The sequence below is a fragment of the Pholis gunnellus genome (genome assembly GCF_910591455.1).
Source record: "Pholis gunnellus genome assembly, chromosome: 19".
Taxonomy (NCBI): Eukaryota; Metazoa; Chordata; class Actinopteri; order Perciformes; family Pholidae; genus Pholis; species Pholis gunnellus.
In genome coordinates, this window is record NC_136546.1 from 17,557,575 (window position 1) to 17,578,751 (window position 21,177).

General features: G+C 43.7%; 1 protein-coding gene across 1 annotated transcript in view; it reads right to left on the reverse strand.

The window, feature by feature from the left end:
* The window catches only part of evlb (Enah/Vasp-like b), a 30,857-nt gene extending 12,380 nt beyond the window's left edge, over window positions 1-18,477 (reverse strand). Inside the window, exons 1-3 of the mRNA XM_079180476.1 lie at window positions 18,356-18,477; window positions 1,217-1,385; window positions 618-795 (exon numbers count right to left, since the gene is read on the reverse strand). Of these exons, the coding sequence (XP_079036602.1) occupies window positions 618-795; window positions 1,217-1,385; window positions 18,356-18,450 (442 nt within the window). The 5' untranslated portion in view covers window positions 18,451-18,477. The remainder of the gene's footprint in view (window positions 1-617; window positions 796-1,216; window positions 1,386-18,355) is intronic.
* Window positions 18,478-21,177: the final 2,700 nt, after the last annotated feature.

Sequence of the window (21,177 nt, forward strand, 5' to 3'; positions counted from 1 at the left end):
ATGAAGGTTTAATCTACCAAACACATACGCATTTCCACATTTATATATATTTACAAACAAATACAAACAAATCTCGACGTACCGCTTATCTCAAGGCTGTAACCGGGAACGCTCTGGAAGACTTTAAAGGTGATGAGAAACAAACAAACAAAAAAGATTGTCACATGGCAGCGAAGACAAGTGGTGTGACAAAGCACCAGCAGTCTAAATCACTGTGAGTCCATCAATGGCTTCCTGCTGCACTCTGAGTTTCTTTGACATTGTTGATATTTACCATACGAATATTTGGCTTGATTAATAAAAACAATATAAGGATGTGTGTTAACTGGGGGAATATAAAATGTTTCTACTACTCTGATATAGTTCACATGCACCTAAAATGACCTCCGTCAATATGATAACTAGCATTTATTCTGCTGACACGAACCTTTCCAAAGCTGTGTACGGTTTCCTGTTCAATCTGCTGAATTGAACATATGTGAGCACTAGAAGCCAATAAATACAGTCTGATGCTCTAGACAGGAAGCTGAGCATCAAGCAGGTAATATGTGTGTGAGCTCTAGAGGAAATCATCCATAATAGACTCCTTAAGTATCATTCCATGAGGAGAAACGCACCTCCATCCTGAGCGCTGAGGACGTTGAGGGCGAAGAGCATGGCGTTGGAGAAGGTGGTGGCCTCCTCCTTGCTGGCGAAGTTGAGGCCATAGACCTGCCTGGCGTCCCGCCACTGGTGGAAGGTCGGGGTGGCCTGGTTGTACTTGAGGCCCTTCACTATGGAGTAGTTGATGACCACCTGTGAAGGAGGAGGAAGAGGAGTAGTTGTCTAAAGAAACACTGCAACACTGCTCTCATTACTCTTCTGTGTTACTGGCAGAGGAAGTGGGATTTGATTGCATTTCAATCATTGGTACTAATAAGGCGTTGACTTTGGAAAGACGGACAGATGGGAAGACGGAGAAGGATTAGCAATAATAAAGGGTTCTCGGGTTCATGCATACACAAACACAGACTTTGACCAACATAAGGTATTCTTTGACTCTCACCTGCACCTGTTTCTGTTTTAAACCACAACTATTTTCTCCTATTAACAATCCCAAATAACACAAGTTATGTGCATGTTGCAATCCTCCACACAGCCTGATGAAATCTCTCTGTCTGGTGACTAACCGGCTGAGATGTACTCCACATCTACGCTAATCTCACGGCAGCGTTACCTGCTGGTCCTGCAGTTTGACGCCCACCACTCTGAAGGTGTTGTTGGCAGTGTTGTGGTAGATGTTGATGCGGCTGAAGCCCTGCTGTCCAGGCTTGATGGGCACCCACTTCTTGCTGGTGTCATCGTAGACCATGACCGAGGCCCGGGCCTGGCAGATACTCTGCTCACTGGGAGAGGGAGACAACAGGACAGAGATGAAGGAGTTAGTTATGTGCAGAATTCATCAGTTCAACAGTGGACCAAAAAATAACAGAACAGCCCAAAATTAAACACAAGATCACCATTTTGAAAAGTGTCTTTAGGGTCAAATCTTCCTTTAACAGTGATGACTGCTGTTTGTCTGAGGATATAAGTGAGATCATTACAGTGAACAAGGCAACAACTCAGTCTGTTAATCTTGTGTTACACTAATAGTCTAATCCGAATGTAATCAAGTGCTTGTCCAGCATCTGGTGATGTTATTAATGAGAGGCAATCGTAACGTGTGTGTGTGTGTGGCCTCCAGTGTTGGGTCTGCCTGCCCTCCACTTTCCCTCACAGTAACACACACACACACACACACACACACACACACACACACACTGGTACTGTAAACAGTACGGAAGTGGTGTTTCATGACCTTCTCCGTGTGTTTTTATTATTATTTACAATGCAAAGAGACAGAGGAAACGGGAAAACAATTCATGTCTCTCCATTGACTTTGTGTCGTGTGAAGGTGCCTCCTTGTCCCTTTCGCCTAAATGCTGCCGTGTGGCGTGGGATGCACTACCAACAGGGTCAAGAACCCAGAACTAAGATTTCATACGCTGCCAAACTGAAGTAGTGAGCCTTTAAAAAGACAAAAGTCAGGCATCATCAGGAAGAACGGGAAAACTGTGGGATCCGGACACTCAGGATGCCGAAACCCAGCAAGCATTTTGTCCAAATGTCAGTTTTAGGCAAACTACATTTCTGTAAATTACGCTAAAGAATTTTGACAGCATGCAACTTGTTTAATAGCGGAATGTGGATCAATCAGAAAGCTATGCAGTATTATGTTTACAAGTGCCTTCACTAACTAGCTTGCTAACAGCTCTGCATCATCACCTGCATCCTCGGTAGACATAGGGCGGTTGAATAATAATCTAGGCATTTTGTAAGCTGTCTCTGTGGCAGACAAAAAGGCATGTGCTGAATCGCTACAAAGTGAAGAGGAAAACAGAAGATCAAGGTGGAAGTATGGCAGGAATGAGGAGAAAAAACACAGGGGAGGAACAGAGAAACAATTTTGACTTGCAAATGAGATTAACAAGAAGAGTCCCATCTGTGCCTTTGCCTCTTTGCCAAGCTAAAATTAGTGGATCGACCCCTGAGGCCGATTGAAAGAGCTGCGTCAGAGAATAGAAGGAGAGAAAAGAGAAAAGGGGGAAAAGTCTTGGCTTGTAGAGTTTAGTGTGTGGATGCAGCATGAAGAAGCCTACAGTGAGAGACAGCAGTGCACCATAGCCATACGTGATTAAAGATAAGGATCATGTTTAAAAGATATTATAGAAGGAATAGCTTCACATTTGCCAAGAGATTAATACCACTCTCATGTTTCTACTTTAAGCAGTTAGCTTAGTATAAGCTTAACATAGAGACTGAAAGCTAAGCTAACCTGGCTCTGCCCAAAGTTTAAAAAATATATACATATACCAGTATTTCTAATAAGTAAACTGTTGTTTGTTAATCATGAAATACACATTAAACCATCTATACAAACAATAGTTTTTTTCAGCTGCCCGTACTTTGCGTTTAGTGCTAGTTAGGAAATGTTAGCATGCTAACTAACATTAAACTAAGTGTACATTCTACCTGTAAAGATTAGCGTTAGCATCTTAACGTTGTCACTGTGAGCATGCCAGCATGTTGTGTTTTGGATTAAAATAATCACTGTGTCCATTTCAGCCTTGTTAGCATGGTTGTGGATTCTTGTTACATTTCTGTCGCACATATTTAACAAACACGCTACAAAGTTAGTGAGCGTTGAAAGATGCTGTAGAGGCGTCTGTTTCCTGCCAATCGCTCAGCAAGAAAGCGAGTCAGCCAATTTCCAAAACGTGTCAAACTATTCTTTTAAGATTGTAATGCTCGGATATTTTAGAATTTTGTCATCCCACCGTGGAAAGAATTTACTCTGGGATAGAAATGTTTTCATAATGCCAAGCACTCTGCAAGCTATGTGCACACAGAGCATCAAATAGAAACACGTCTAACCTTTCTGAAGATAAGTATTCATGAAACAAACGCACCAGGTTAACATTAGGATAAAGAAAATCATACTAGCTGTCCTTCTCTTTCCCTTCAAAGCACACTGAAAAGAGAGCAGTAAGAAGCTGAAACTTGTAGGACCAGAGTCTATTCAAATAACTCAACAAAAGGAAAAAAAAAGCTCCACATAATACCCTGCTGCATGAATTTTAATCTGGAGTTATAAATAACTTTCTCCCAGGTTGAGCCTTACTCACACACACAAGGGTTATTTTGCATTAGCGGTTTTCGATGTGCACACACTTGAAATCAGCCCGAGCACCAGCAGGGCAACGATGTATTTAATTTATTGTCTTTAACTTGTCGACTCTGTTAATTTTTAAAAAGGAGTTCTTGGCAACTAGCTGAAAATGGCATCAGAGGCCCAGAAGCATGAATAAATGAGGTTCTTGTGCTAAAAGAGACTCGAGCTGGAAAAATGACGAAGACGGGGAGAAGAAGATGGAGTGGTGGAGGGAAAGGAGAAGACAGAGAGAGAGAGAGAGAGAGAGAGAGAGAGAGAGAGGAGCTGTGAAGAAGCTGAGGCAACAAGAAAACAAGTTTTTCTGACTGACAGTTATAGGACGCACACACACAAACACATGCACATGCACACAAATGCTAGAAGGTCGTGTAGATCCCTCCACGCAACACCCGTTGAAAAATTAACAATTGCTGCTCAGGACATGAATAAATCAGATGCTTTGGAATGTACCTTGACAGCCACACACACACACACACACACACACACACACGCGCACGCACTACTCTAAATGCCATCCTCCTTCATGGCCTGTTCATGTCCGTGCAAATTCAAGCTGACAGGGACAGACAGAGAAATCTCAGAGAGCTGCTCAGAAATCGTCTTCCATTGAGTCAAAGAAATGGTCCAATCCCAGCGCAGGAAGTAAAAATAGAAAGGTGCTCACTCACTACTCAGGCACAAAAGCATGATTTTGCATGACGGTGCAAATTTTGGTTGGACTCTGGTATATATAACGATGAAAATGTGACATTTAAATCCAGCTGTAAAATATCTAATTTTATCCCTCAATGACTTTAAGCGTCGCCACGTAGCCTTGAGAGTGCAGACAGAGCTGACTGCACCGTAGGTCATTGAATGCAACACAAACGCTGAGAGAAATGCATGGCTGCAGCACAGTAAGAAGCTCAGTCAGTCCAACACTTTCCACAAGTATCCCAGAGTGGCCTGTAGCTTAAATGACTTTAACACAAAATAATACTATACCATCATTATCAACATGGTTTGCACTGGCTTCTCAGCACCAAACCTGTTGAGTTAATAGGTCAGTGTGTCTGTCTAAGGTCACGTTAATGAGGCTCTGTAATGATAAACACATGAATTATGCATCCACAGTGCTGCTTGTTTGAAAAGAATAATTATGGCTCAAACGCAACCCCTTTTTCTTTTTTATCTTCAAGCTAACACACACACACACACACACACGCTGTGCACACACAGCAGCTCCATTAAGTTCTCCTTTGAGTCTCAGGTCATCGCAGGGTTAATGGGATGCCTGCTTTGCCCAAACTCCTTCCACCATTGTTGGGTTTTCTAATTTTCCTCTCACACACACACACACACACACACACACACACACACAAAATAGAAATAAAATGTCTACAGTACACAGGTCAGATGCAAGCGTTTCACAAGCGTTCAGCACTTCCCTTCATCACTGATGAGGATGTAACAGTCTGCTCACACCTGGACCAGTCACGCCGTCGGCTCACTCTATTCTCTCTAACCAGCGGTTTCAAATCGTCAAAGTGTTTCGTTCCCCTCTCTATTTCTGGTGCCGCACTTCCTGTCTGCCTGCACTAAATTTACTCTGCTACCGTCACCCCTCTGATCCAAGATGAACAGCACAACCACGAGCTCAGCAGAGGGATACGCTTATGACGGAGGAAACGCAGGTAGAATTAAACACAGGAAGAGGAGAGAGACATACGATGGGAAACATTCACATAAAAACCCTGAAGCATGAAACATAATTAGCACTTTGATCCTCTCTTCTGCTGATGAATTGCCAAAGAAGGAGGTGGAATTTAAATATAGCACAATTACTGCTTGGTAATGGAATTTTGCAATAGAGCAAAGGTGAAAATTCTCACATTTACACATAATTTATTGCTTTTGTGTAAATTGGTGAAATAAAGAGAAATACGTATCTATTTAGAATTTCACTGAAACTGAGTCAGCAAACTTCTAATATCAGTAGCTCTGAGTCAGTTATGAGCCTTTGGTAGCTGAAACATTAAACACTATAAATGCTACTCCGTTCTCACGATAACATTTGTGCAACTCTCCGTGTGTGTGTGTGTGTGTGTGTGTGTGTGTGAACTCCTCTCAGTGTGTGTGTGCGTGTAGCTGTGACTGTTTGCACGTGTCTGTCTGTTACACTAATCTGTGCTGTCAGAGGGCCTCGTATGCGACTCGGCCTCCGTCCGCGCAGCAGCTCGTACACCACCCTGCAGACATCACAACATCAAAGCTATTGTGCTGCTCCACTTTCTGGGGCCTCCGCGCTCAAGGCAGCGGTGCGCTAAACAACAAAGAAGGATGTGCCCGAAATAGAAGCTGCATGCAAATTTGTGTACACACGCGCAGTTCAGATTAATACTGCTCGTCTACACTCCATTTTGGGTGAATGAAGTGACAGTAAATGGTAACCAAAAGCATAGACGGTGACAAAAACCTCCAACCAATGCTCGAAAAGATTTAGTTTGAAATGTTGACGATGGATGTTGGCATGAGGGACGTGATTTTCTGCAACGCAACATGATCAGTCTCAGATTTTACAAACAAGTTTCTCCAAATCTGATTAAATTACTTTCTGTTGCAAGTAAACTGTGGCCTTTTGCCAACAGTGAGAGTGGAGGGCAAAGGTTGCGATGTTGAACATTTCAGCAAAGGCCAAGCACATCTGTTGACACTGTGAGACCGCAGAGAGCAGCAGTGTGTGGCTGATACTGTAATGTTTGGGCTTTTATCTCTTGGCAGCGATGAGAATGAAACCTTTTTACTATCCATGCAAGTGGAAATTTGTCAGACAAGATAAAAATAGACAAAGCAAAAGAACAAAACTAGAAATACCGCCTTGAGGTCGTTTGGCTTCGCTTCCAGTCGTGTTGTAGTTTACTTGTCGTCAAATCATCATTTTATCCTTTTAGACAATTGTGTGAAATTGTCATGATAAGCATAACAATTCTTGAGTCATGGCCAAAAATGTATGAGGTCCCAGTGACCTTTGACCACCAAATTATAATTAGTTCGTCCTTGAGTCCAGGTGGACGTTTGTGCCAAGTTTGAATAAATTCCCTCCAGACATTCCTGAGATATTGCATCGCCAGAAAACACAATGCTTCAGGCCACAAACCCACCTTATCGATATTCTATATTTGCACACTCTTCTACTTCGCACCGCAACTTCTGCACAAAAATGTCCCCTCGGGATGAATAAACTTCCATCTTATTTCATCTTAAGACATCAGAGACATATAGCACCTCCAAGAAGAGCTATGAAAGCAATCTCAGAAAGGACGTGTCAATAATTGACAATAATGTATCCCCAAGTTGCTGCCACAAGATGAAATGTTAAAACATCAAGACACGCGCGCACTCTTCTCACAAAAGAGAGCTGTCAACAAACAAATCTTTATACTTAAAGCACCATTAGCTGGTATTCTTGGTGATGCTGATTACGTTTTGGGGTATTTTGTGATTTTAAGCTCAAAATGTGAGCTGACGAAGTGACGTTTGACCTCATGACTCATGATTTAAGCACCAAACATAGCTTGAATAGCAAGATTCCATCAAACCTGGATTCAAACCAACTCGTTCTCTGCGGGTCACGGAGAGATAATACACTATCAAGCAAACAAACTGCCTGACAATATTGTCCCCTAATGGGAAACGAGCCAGTGGGCAGCAGTGGCGGTCATTAGGAGATCAAAATGTCCTGAACTGATTGGAAGGATTAGCTCATCCGGTGATGCCGCTGAAGCCAGAACAAGAGGTTTATACACAGTAAAACCTCCTGATGACGCACCGCCAACGAGAGAAACCGTGAGCACGGAGCTGTAGCCCACTCGCCCTGAAATGACAGGGTATCAGGAAATCATAATGATATCATAGTAAAAGCCAGCATGCATTAAAGACAGAGACAAGGAGGATGCTAGGTTTTAGATTTTAAATATAGTGGATGATGCATGCCACTACTTTTGTCAAACAGAGAGAGAAATCCCCGCTCTTATTCTGAAATAAGACGTGAGTGTGATCTGTGAGGTGAGAGTGACACGTGACACTTGAAAACCAAATACTGCGTTCTCTGTGATTTGTCGCTTCTCGTCACTACACGTTGCAGCAGCGAGGCTAGCTGAAGATTTAGCACCACATTCCTGGCTCATATCACTGTGTTCTGGTGCATCAACAGTCTATGAGTTTGAGTTCATTCACATCACAATTTAAGGACATATTAGTATGTTAATTCCTTTCAGGTGAATAACAAGATGGAAACTTAATCAAGGATGTCACAGTTGCTTTAAAATCTTAATTTATATCCATTTTTGTTGCTGAGTCACTATCCTTCTTCACTGTAAACCTTGAGGCAGTTTTTGGATTTGTGTCTCAGTAGCAATGAAAGAGGAGTAGAGCGAATCATAATAAAGTGTCTTTGTGTCCCGCGGCCAGCTGCTTAGAGAGAACAGCCAGATCCCAGAGAGTTAGCTGGCAGAACAATCGTCACCACAAATTGTTTGTGTTTTTTGTCTAACTCCTTGACAAAATGCTCTCTGTTCCCCTCGACAGGAGGAAAATCATGGAGCCTGCAAACCGGCCCAAAAAGGGTGCACAATGAAACGTCTTGTGTGTGTATTTCTGCACGTGTGAGCATTCATCTGCATGAAACATCAAAGCTGCATAAAGCAGAAAGAAGAACAGCTGACAGCTTAAACATTTATAAGCGTGCCAGGGCAGAGCTACATTAGCAATGAGACTGAGCCTGAGCTAAACCGCAGCTTTCATGGAAAATGGGATAAATCGTGCTAAACCGACACCACGATCCAACCACAGGGGCCAGTTGACATAATGAGGAGCCACTTTGGGTAAATTACATTAATTTGTGCTCCCATCTGAGTCTATCTGCTGTCAAGCGTTACTTCAGCGAAGATGCACACGCACTGAGAGAAAGAGTTCGCCCCAGTTGCTGCCGCGGCGTCTGTGAAACTAGAGCCTGCTGTTTTGGATGTCGGCCATGTTTGCTCTGCAAAAATGTTCAGGCAGCTTGTTCTCGTGAAACTTTGTGGAATGATCAAAAAGTTTTAATGTGCAAATGTATTCTCTGCACATAAAACATTCTGCAACAAGGACTGCGGTGGGAATCAACTAGAAGCAGGCGGCAGTTTTAAAGGAATATTGCAGTCATCTGGGTTCAAACGTGGCCTAACTGGCATGGAGCAGAAATGTGAGTTAAACTAAACTGCTGAGAACATTTACATCAACTGAGCTCCGCAGGACACAACTGCTCCTGGAAGATAAAAAATGCCACTAAAATCAAAGATAAAAAGGCTATTCGCTAATAATAATTACATGTTTTCATTTTAACAATTGACACTACTCACATATGACTACTTGAGTCCAATAATCATACATAAATGTATCTATTGTACGTATTTTGTGGCCGCTTGAGCAGAGATTTGTGGTTGAAGAAGATGCAGAGGACGAGTTCTTATTGAGAAAAACTACAGTGTCCGTAACAGTAGTAAAAATCTCAGATTGCTACTTTGTTTATGTGATGTTATATTAAATCCTGAGTGGTGAAATTCAGTGTAAAAATCTGGCTCATGTGTTAAAAGATGCCTTCTGTCCTCCAACCTACAGTAGAAACATACTGAAGAACGCCACATTACAGCCTACGGATGCTGTCTACAACAGTATCTGTAAGTGAAATTGTTGTTTGACTCTTTATATTTTCTAAAGCCCCATGTATACTATAATTAGGAATCGAATGAATAAGGACAGCTGTGTGTGTGTGTGTGTGTGTGTGTGTGTGTGTGTGTGTGTGTGTGTGCGTACTTCTGTTCGGTGGTATAAATCGCTGCATGTTTATCTGTGGGAGCATATTTATGCATATATCTGTGACAAATGTTCTGGGAGAATGTAAACTGTCAGGCTGGTTTGCAGGCCAGTTATATAAGCAGCTTGCTTGCTTGCGTATTTGAGGTTTTGGTGGTGAACGGGGGCAAGTGGAGAAAAAAAGTGAAGCAGGGAGAGTGAAAAGAGACAGAAGACTGAGAAGAGAGAGAAATGAGCCTGCGCTGACAGCAGACTTTCAAACAGCTGGTTCTAATACAAACAGTTAAAAAAAAAAAAAAAACTGCAGCAATTTGCAAAGGAAAAGTCTAAAAATAGCCTTGGCTGATTTAGATTACAACCTAATAAATGTGGAAGTGACCCGCTCCCTGTGTGCTTGAGTTACATGTTATAGTTTAGGACTGACCGTCTGTGGCCTGACAGAGAAGATGGTCACTCTGACCATAAAGCAATGGTTCATGGGAAAGCTGTAGCGTGACTCAGTCATAGTTATTATTGTTGGATATGACACCGCATATGAGTACCAAAATAGAGCTGCAGTTTTTAAGCTTCATCTCTATGGACCCAGAGTTTTAAATCATCTCTCTCTGGCCCCGTTTTTGCCGGCTATTGTGAAAGCCAATCTGGCAAACCGTGCACTGTTTTAGACCACTGACACCGATTCAACATATTACAGCCAGAAAATAGCAAATGCAACGAACATGCCACTGATTTTGCAGTACAGTGAATTTGTATTACAGACTACATATATTTGTGTTTTTAGCACCTCTTTGTCCCAGTCCGGTCTCACAGAGACTCTGGTTGCAGACGTGTTTACATTTATGGAATGGTTTTATACCGGGTCAGTACCGTGGAAACTTGCAGAGACGTGAAACTGGTCGGCATTATGATTTCCTAGATGGTTAATTTAAACGCCTGTTGGATTCATAGACATTTACAAAAGTGGTTTTAATGCTAAATCGCATAATCCTTTAATGCTGTTTTTCTGTTTTCTACCAAAGCTTGTGAATTCAGTGCTATCAGAGGACTAAGTCCCTTTAATCAACCCCAAGAAGAGTTGGGAAAATACATTCATCTGTCGCTATGCTACAGAAACATAAACACACATTATGTTCTTTTCATACGAGGCCACGTTTTCTATCCGACCCACTGGCTTCAAGAAAACTTTTGTAGTTCTTCTGTGCATGACACTGTTTTCATTTCTTTGGTTGTGTTTGATGCTGCAAACCTCTATGTGATGTGACGCTTGCAACAAAAGTTATTCAAAAGCATGCTAATCAAACAGTCTGAGAGTGTGTGTGTGTGTGTGTGTGTGTGTGTGTGTGTGTGTGTGTGTGTGTACTTGAGTGTATTTGAATGCATGCCAGAGCCTGGAGACCCTGCAGAGAGGACGCCACACAGACACACACACACACACACACACACACACACACACACACACACACACATACTCCTATCCTCTACCGCCGACTGCTGAGACCACGCAAGAGCACGCTAATCTGTTGGCATGACAACTGGAGTGGAATATTCGCTTGGCCTAGAAAATATGGCTGTGAAGAAAAGATGAATGAGCAGTGAGATATGAATAAAAATGTTAAAAAAAAAACAGCAACATAAGCCTTTCTGACGGTCTGCTCTCTAATTACAGACCCCTTTAATACACAACATCCCGTCTCATCCTCTCATCATCACATACGTGTGGCTGTGTGTTTGTCCGGCCGTGTGCATCCACATGAGTGTAACGTTATGGAATATTGTTTGAGCCCGGACCGCTGTCCCGTCGCCTCGGAGGCATACACTACAGACTCCGCAGACCGTAAAGCATATTCATAACATGCTTGCTGTGTCTACTGTACATGCTGCTGTGCTTTGGGGGGTTTTGTTGTTCTCTTTTCAAACCGCTAATAAAGCCTTAAACGCCTCTGACAGTCGGAGGTCAGCTGGGACGGCCAGGAGGGAAAAAACGCTGCGTCCTGGTGCCATAAAACAGGTTCGAATTTATCGTTTAATTCCAGCTGAAAGATTGCGAGGAGAGTGCAAGGATGAGGGTTTCTTTTACTGCTGCGCCGCATGATCGCGTAAAGCATTTAAGAGTTTCCTCAACCCCGAGCACGAATGCTGAGAGAGCACAGCAGCGGGAGGGCAGAATCGGGAGGTTTAATGTGATATCAGGTACTAATAAACGCATGTATTATTAAGTGTGATGGATAAGATAATATAGCTTGAGTTTAAGTGTCGTGTCAGTGGATTGAAGGAGGACGTTTTAATTTCTGACTGTGGTTTTTTGAGCCGCGTGTACAAAATCTAAAAGCTCTTAACTGGTTGTTGTCACGTCAGCAAAATTGCTGGAAGGCCTACACAAGGTCTGAGAGAGTTGGCGAGCTCACTTTGCATCGTCTCTTAACTGTTGTCTTTAAATTGAGTTGTTCCTGAGTTGTTGACTGTCTGACCCCACTTGTCTTATATCAGCAAGACAGAAGACAGTTATAAATAACTGAGAGACTCAGCGGCGCAGGATTTAGACTTCGGATGGTCCTTTATGTCTTTGCAAAGACGGACAAATCCTCTGACATAACAGATGCATCGGCAGAGACAACACATGGTCAATAGATGCCTGATGAGTTGACTGCAGCCCTAAACAAACACGTTAATCCGCTGTGAACTCGGTGCAACCCGACACACCGCTGAGTTTTGATAAGATGCATGAAGATCACCTTGAAGGAATAATTCCACATTTTTAGGGGCGAAAAACGCTTATTCTTCCCTGAGTTAGATGAGATGGTTGATAATACTTAGAATGCATATTTTTCCGATAAATATGAAGCCCCAGTCAGAAGCCGGTTAGCTTAGCTTAGCATAAAGACTGGAAACAGGGAACATCTACCCTGGCAAAGGCAAAAAAAGAGCACAGCAACTCTAAAGCTTATGATATTACGTGTTAATTAGTCAGCTGTGCTGTTACATTTTTCACTTTTGGGCAGAGCCAGGTTAACTGTTCCTGCCCTCCAGCCTTTATGCTAAGCTACGCTAATTTATTTCCTGATGAGGACGTTAAATATAGAACTGATTCCATATTTAACAGACCCATACGAGTGTGGTATCGATCTTCTCGTCTTACTCTCAGCAAAAAAAAAGCAAATAACTGTATTTCCAAAAATGCCAAACTGTTACTTTACGTGACATTTCGTTTCTGTTTCATGTGTGGCATTAAAGTCTTCAAGTCCAGCAAAGAGCCAGACGTTCCTGTCTAGTTTGCTGTTCGTGGGAATCTTGATCCCAGGTTAATGAGCATTTGCTGGAATGTTTAATAGAGTCTAGCGCCTCAGGACGTCCTCCTCTACCTCCAGCTGAAGCAATGTGCGACTGTAAACGTATAAAGAGGAATCAAACTTTGTTGACTGAGTGTGTGCAAGCATACAGGGCGGTCAAGCATTCTCCCAATCAAACAAGACGTGAGCCGACAAATTCAAAGGGCAGAGGGGCTTAGACCTCATGCTGAGAGGGAAAACGAGAAAGACTGGAAGGGGAAAACACGGAAAATGAAGAAAAAGAAGAGGAAGGGGGAAGAGAAAGACAGATGCAGGAAGATAAATCGAGGAAGCAGAGAAGATACAGAAGATAGGGAGAACAGCAGAGAGCGGGGGTGGCTTTAAAAATGCATGCGTCTCCATTTGGCAGAGGGGGGAAAAAAAGAAAAGGATTCCCAGCAGGGAGAAGGCTGTAGGTGAGAGCATAGCTGGAGCATTAACACTCAAGATTGTCCAAAACAAACGCGTCCTCATCCCGGGAAGAAAAGAAGAAGGGAGGAAGGTGAGAGCGAAGGGAAGGAGAGGAGGAAGCTGTGGCGATGCCCTGAGGCTGTGCTCCATGATGCCGTTTAACTTCTGCTACTTACTGCGAAGCCTCACACACACACACACACACACAGCGCAGACATGTTTACATGTAACCCATTTTACAGTTGAGCGTTTGCTGAAGGCCATCAGGTTAAGTGCTCTCCATTGCAGACAGCAGAAGCTAATAACTCACACTCACATAGCTGTAATTATCCGACTCGTCCTCTTTTGAAACACAGAGTGGCGGACATGTGGTTCCTATTTGTGCCACAAATCATCCGTCAGCGGATTCAGTGACCCAGAACGTTTCACAAATTTCCAGCAGGGCTTTCTTATGGTTGACGTGTGGGTGGACTCCGTCTCTAATCTGTCAGGCCACAGTGCACTGAGGGAATAATACAGACATTTGGTCTCCTCTGGGGAGTCCTAAAAAAAAAACAGAGAGACCCTCCATCATCCCAAGACATAATCCTCAAGCAATAATGTACAGCAGCGCTTGGATTTAGGTGAAATGCGTTCAAGGTGAAGATAAAGTGAGTGAGCTGAAGACGAGAAAGTACAACTGAAATCCTATTTTTGACGACAGCAGGGTTTTAGAGAAAAGACATGATGATTCATGCAGATATTTAAAATTTACGGAAAAAACTGAAATTATAACCTTTTGGAAGTAAAAGAATCTTGCTTATCCTGTTGTTTAACACAGAGCATGTAAATGTATCTGTAACATCACGTTGTGGGAATCTGATGTCTCTGAGAACTCACCCCTCATGTCCTCTAAACTATGTGGTAATGTGTTGTTCGTCAATACTTCCCAAAACAATACCTTCTGATCTGCTACTGTTTTGGTAAAGAGACTCGGTTAAGGTGAGGAAATGAAGTGAAGGAAAGATCGCAGTTAAATGAAACTGTCGTGGTAATTGTCGAGGAACGAGACAAAAATCTCTTCGAGTATTGTCACACTTTTAATGCTCAGAGCATGGTACACAGGACAGGGGTTACGTTTAAATGTGGACCTCGATAGAAAGCTGTTCTCTGTGTTTGCACCGTGGCTTGGTCAGCCCCCCCTGGTTGCTTCTGTGAGTTAATATCTTGCATGTCGTTGTTCAAAAGACAAAGTGTTCATTAGCCTTCTGATCATCTTCTGATGACATTCAGGTGGGCAACGATGCTTTAGTTTAGGCCAAGATTCGTGAAGTCAGTGGTTACATTGTTCAGGACTCAGCATGGGGAAGTTGACATGATTTCGTTGAGCACGATCAGAGGAATTTCCCTTCAACACTGACTGTCAAGCTATCGCGCTACTTTTGCCTTTGCTTCTGAAACAAAAAACCTGCTGTCTGAGCCGTGTTACCCAACATTTCATGATTTTGCTTTTAAATAGCAAATTAACAGGGAGACTTTCATTGTGAAAAAAAGAATTTATAGGAAATAAAACGTGTTTATCCATGGTTTTACAGCCGCTCCTTTGAAAACAAAATATACCGATCACCATCTGATCAGTCAGGTTGCACTGAAGTGTCAAGTATGTACAGACGTCTGTCACCACGGCCTATGTCAGTTACATAACGGTCCTTTTAAATATTTGAGCATATGACCAACGCTGTTTTTCTCTTAAGGACAGTGTCAGCTGAGAACAGAACTTTAGCTTCAGCCTCCAGGTGTAATGCCTGCTTTTTCAATTAATTATGATTAATGGTAGTTAAACAAGCCAAAAATCATGCTAGTTTAATCAACCATCGTTGATGTGTACTGACATTCCAGCACAAGAAGACACATCACTGTGTGGTGGATGTCACACCTGAAGGGAACAGCGGCTCATGGAGAACTGTTTCAGCAGAGCAATATTGCTTGCAGTATTTTGTTAATGTTAGCAGGGGTTGAAATTTGCTTACAACAACAGGAGATTTCTCTTTTGGTAATCCTCATTTCAAATTAGAGTGGGAATTAGTTTTAGTAACAGACTGTATATCAGAAGTGGACGTCGTCACCTCGGCGTCACCCAGTAGTTTGTGGTCTAAACGGTTCGTCACTTTGGCCGTCGCCATCTTGGCTTTTTAGAACCAGAAATGACACAAGAGGGTGGAGCCAAGTACAACTGAACCCTGAATAAGACCAAAATGTTACAATTAACTGATTAACATGAACTGCAAACACACTGTTGAAGGGTTAAAGTTGTAAGACGAAAAACAAAGACAACTCCCGTGAGCGACCTGTCAATCCCAAGGTAGCCCCGCCCTAAAGCACACCCTGCTTTATGGTCTGTTTGACTCTAAATGGACCATCATTCACTAAATGAACATCATGCTGTATTGAAGAAGACTTGAAACTAGAGATTGAGATCATAAACTCATGTTTACAATGTTTACTGAGGTAATAAATCAAGAGAGAAGTAGAGTCATTTTCTCATAGACTTCTATACAACCAGAGGAGTCGCCCCCTGGTGGCCACTAGAGGGAATTCAGTGTTGGCTTCACTTTTCAGATCCAGACGTTGCCTCTTGGTTTATGTCAACAAAAATAAGACACAAGGCCAACAAAAAAGGCCCTGTTGCTCACTGACAAGCAGCTAATATGGATTAATGAAATTATTAAATGCTTTGGAAACCATTTTATATTAAATATCCCTGCACTGGATCTTCAGAATAAGGAAAAAAACAGACACATTACCAAAAAGGTTGGGTTTTGCTTGGAGCACAAGATCTCTCTCTCTCTCTCTCTCTGTATGTGTGTGTGTGTGCATTTCTGTGCATACATGTACCATACGTGTCTCTATCCTCCTATGGATTGGCAAGCACTGTTGTCATGGTTTTCTGGCTATACTGAGCCTATACTCTGGTCACCATGGAGCCCAGGCTGGAGCTGATATCCCAGCATACCCAGCAGAGGTTTGTCAAAGGCGTGTTCCACACCAAGACCCCACCAGAAACCATCATCAAACGTTTTGTCCATTTTTTTTTTCTGCACAATCACACCGGCTCCTCCTTTCTCCTCTAATTCCACCTCCATCCGTCTGACTGTTTCGCTCTCACATTTACAATCCACTCTCTCTTCCTTTTGCTTAGCTTTGCTATTCTCACCATCCCCCCTCTCCCTCCTGGTCTCTTATTTTCCCTCGCTCTTATCGCCCTCTCTCTCTCTTTCCATCTCTGTCTCTCTCAATTTCTAATTTTTCATCTCCAATATCTCTCCGCCTTCTTCCATCTCACTCAGCTCTAATGAGCTCACCTTATAATAATATGGTAAGAGACGCTGCTGCTGTGTAGTTGTGTCCATTTAAAGTGCGCTAAATTCACTTCACAGCCAGGAAAACGAGTGATTAATCTGCTCAGAAATAGATACAGCTGTCTGTTTATTTATGTGTATTTTCAGTCAAATCTCTCTCTGCTTCCCTAAATGAGTATTCATTGCATACAATCTGATTTGTGAGACATTAATATTGCTGAAGGGCCTGGATTGGTTTTGTGAAAACACATCGCTTTTTAAACCTCTTTAATCTCTGCAAATGCTCGCAGGGTTTGTGTGTGTGTGTGTGTGCACGTTTTTCTATCCTGTGTGTGTGTTGGTGTGTCTCCCTTACGAGAGGTGAGAGCTGGAAATGTGCGAGACTGTAGTTTATTTTTTTATTTTTCATTGAGGCTGCAGTCTACACAGACACGTCAAACGCGGGTATTTGCTGACATTTCTTGATGTTTGCTGATGTGGACATTTCTCAGAAGGTCACTGAGGTGAGACCGCAGTGGATCGAACTTGATCAATTGTTGATTAGGCTTGAAACACTTCTAAATGAAATACTAACCTGGGTATTAAACAGCAGGTGTCACATACAAATTGTGATGAGGATAACTAAAGTGTGTACAGACAGTTAGAAAACTGGGCATACGGCCTCACTTTCCTTCCCTCTCTTTCTCCTGGCGATGCCGCCCAGCTGCGATCGCCCTTAGACTCCCGCGGAGCCACCGGGGAGCTCGGCCAGGCCGTGACAGCGACACGCTGTAGCCCCATAAAGCTGCTCCGGCCTGAAGCACCGACCAAACTAAAAGCTGCTTAGTGGCGCAAAACTCTGGCTGAGTACCCTTAAAGCTGCACTAATCAGAGCTGTGAGAGGAGGAATCGCCAAATGTATCGCACACAAGCTTACAAGGACATGTCAACACGTGAACGCAAAGACTGATGGTGAACAGATAACTAAAAAAAACAAGCAAAGACAATTGTGATTGTGTGCTTCATTTCTGATGTGGGTGTCACACAGCATCAGACTGGATGCAACAGCTCCATCCGCCACAATTACATCTCCACGAGACAAAGAGCAGGGAAGCTGTTGCATGTCTGAGCATGCGTCTTTGAGCGCTCTGCCACCATGACGGCAGGCGTCGGCTATGGATGCAACAAGCCAAACTGAGCACTTTCAGCGTTGATCGGGTGGCAGAGAATAGCAGAAAGAGAAGAGACAGACGAGTAAACACGGAGAACAAAAGAGCCACAGAGGCAGCTAACGAGAGCGGCCACAGGACGGCAAATACAACACAACCGCGGCACTGTCATCCCCTCGATCCAAACTTGGCAAGCTCCTCCAAAGGCCATCAATGCCCTCTGCTTCTCCCAGGAGCCTGACACTTTTTTCTGCACAGCTAGCTAACACATTAGCATGCAGCCCCATCTCCCTGCAAGGGCAACCAGCCGCTCACAGCAGCACTCCACATACACAGAAATGCTTAATGTGCAGCAGCAGAAGCAGCAGCTCTGGTGGACAATACAGTGATGAGGCTCGAGCTACATTTTGGGTGGATCTAAAAGGCAGTCGATACTGACAAAAGCAAATGGTGACATCAGACCTGGGTGTCTCCACCAATCAGGAATAAGTGCTCTGCCTCTCATCTGTGGATGGGTCCATCGTAAACACCTTTCCCTTGGAAGCTTACCTGACTTTGAACTCAGTGAGCTGTGGCTGTGCCCCCGGTTCAGCACAGTAGATCTGGGGGAAGTAAAACCGGTGCGACTGAAGGTTGATGTCCATGGTGTCCACACACAGCAGACGCACAAGTCAGCCCTGTGTCGCGACAACAAAAATGCAAAATGCAACAAAAAAAAGGTCTGTATTTGTCGCTTTGTTTTCTTTGTCTGTCCTGAATTTCGTCGCTGACGCTTTCGCTAAAGGTCAGAGTTCGGCGCCAGCATCACCTTCTCCCCAAGTGGTCGCAGGGCTACAGAGCGTTACCGCCAGGAAGGCATCCCCCTCTTCTTCGCCTCCTCCGAGTACAGCCACATTCAATCACCTCTGCTGGCCGCCACCGAACAGGCACACTAACCTATTTCCCCACTAGCAGCCACTGTGCACTCAGCAGCTGTGAGCACAAGGACAAAGATGACTCCAGGAACAGATGCTGCTGCCTCCCAAAGACATCGAAAAATAATCCTGGCGTGTGCTCATCAATGCGTCCTTCAGCAGGTGGAGAAAAATCAGGAGGAAGTGAAGGAGAATTTAGAACTGAGGGGGGGAAAGGAGAGGCTTACAGATCTGAGAGCAGCCCTCAGCCACATACAGAGGAGAATGAATGGGAGATGAGTCTTTTGGTTTTTACGCTTCAGAAACAGAGGAGGGGGGAAAGAGAGAGAGAGAGAGAAAGAGAGAGAGAGAGAGAGAGATTCCCGGTGCTGTGAGGCGTTGCCCTCGCACTGCCTCTCCTCTCTGTGTCTCATTGGATTACCTCCTCCCTCCCCCCCTCTCCCCCCTCTCCCCCTCCTCCCCCCCTCCCAGCTGTGACAAGAACGATGGGCAGCCAGCCCCGGAGGCTGCTGGTCCTGCCCCTCCTTCTCCTCCTCTCTCTCTCCTTCCTCCTCTCACGGCTGCCGGATTGGCCGAGGCGAGGATGCGTAAGCCGGCATGGAGGGGAGAGTGGGGTCGAGGAGGAGGAGGAGGAGGAGGAGGAGGAGGAGCAACAGATTTTAATTCATCTGATGGCTCCCGTCTTTTCTCGCGTATGATCTGAGGCTGGCATGCCGGGCTTGGGTGGAGCTCTGGATACAACACGATCTCTCTTACACACACACACACACACACACACACACACACACACACACACACACACACACACACACACACACACACACACACACACACACACACACAGTCAGCTTTTACTGGATGTTCACTTACAGGGACACAGGTGGAGAAATAGCAATACATCCCTTTGTTTGAACTAGTGGCTCAAATTGGCTGTGCACAATTACATAGTTGGAAGAATATATCTGAGGCTGCATAAAATGTAATCAAATTAAATAGCGCAGTAATGTGTGATGCCAACATTTGCCTCTTTAACGTCCCCTTGCTCTGTCTATCTAGATGCTTGAAGATTACAACTTATATACAGTAAGTGTTGTGTGTGGCCGTAACACTAATATTCTGGGTTGATTCCACATCACAGCAACCTGCCTGTAACCAATAAAGCCCTCTCATATTTACTGTACATCCTCTGTCATCCCAGGAAAATATCCGCTCACCCCGCTCACATCACCCACATCTGTCCTGCTGTGCTGTGCCAGCAGGCAATTTCATTGATTGGACTGGCTGTAGAACCGTTGGATGACATGGTTTGCTCTGTAATCGGTGTGGACGGCAGCGGACATTGCAATTTAGTCCCTTTACTCGCCTGTCGACAATAGTGTTTGGCCACAATTCTTTGTGCCAATAAAATGTCATCCTTGTCCATTTTCTTTTTTTATATCCGTGTCATATTAGTTCACATATTTGCCAAACCCTAGACAAAACCTATCTACTTCAAAGCTAGATGCAAATGTCTGCTTGCAATGAGTTGCATCATGTAACCCTCTCACACAAATGAGACAATATTAAAGCTCCACAGCAATTTAAGCACAGATTGAAAAGGGGAACTCCAGCAATCTAGTACTGCACTTCCACAAAGTTGGGAGGCTCGCGAGAGACGGATTTAAAAACGAACTGTAAACATCGAAACAGAGATATGTCGTCTAGTAAAAACGCCGGATCCTACATTACCCATAATTCACTGACGCTCTGTGCAATAACAGATAACGGAGTTGGATCGTCGTGATCGTAATTCCTCTCCGGTGTAACTTTACACACTGGGGCCCAATCCCAATCTCCAACCTCACGGACTCACAGACTTTGATGCGAAGTCCGTGAGGATTTAGTTTCTGTCCCACTGTCAGATTGTTGAGTGTTGGAGGGCTCTCTCGCAGACATTTTAAGCCCTTCGTGAACACTTACCGTCAGTCCGCATTTCTGCAGACTTTGCCTGAGGGGATTACCCACAATTCATAGCAATGTGACGTCAAACACGGGGGTTACCAGTGGAAGCATGGAGACGTAAGGTTAAAAAAAAGGTAAACAAAGAGTGTGTGTTCAGGCTGGCATATTACATTTACACGGAAACATTCAGGATTAAGATGTGTGTATTACTCAGCTGGTTTATTCATCAAACATTTATTTTCATTTTGTTATTAAAGCTGTTTCGACAAAAACGAGTAAATAGATCATTTGACAAATAACGGAACATGATATGACGTTGTCATGCTAAGTGCTGTCCCATTCGTATCGACACCATTTCAATCCCTTACAGCCTCTCGCACTCAACCATTTACCAGATGACGTCAGATAAGTCCCTGAGGGTTTAGGGTTAAAGGCTTTAAGGGGGGGCATTGGGATCGGGCCTATGTTTTTTCACCAGATACACACATATATATATATATATATATATATATATAT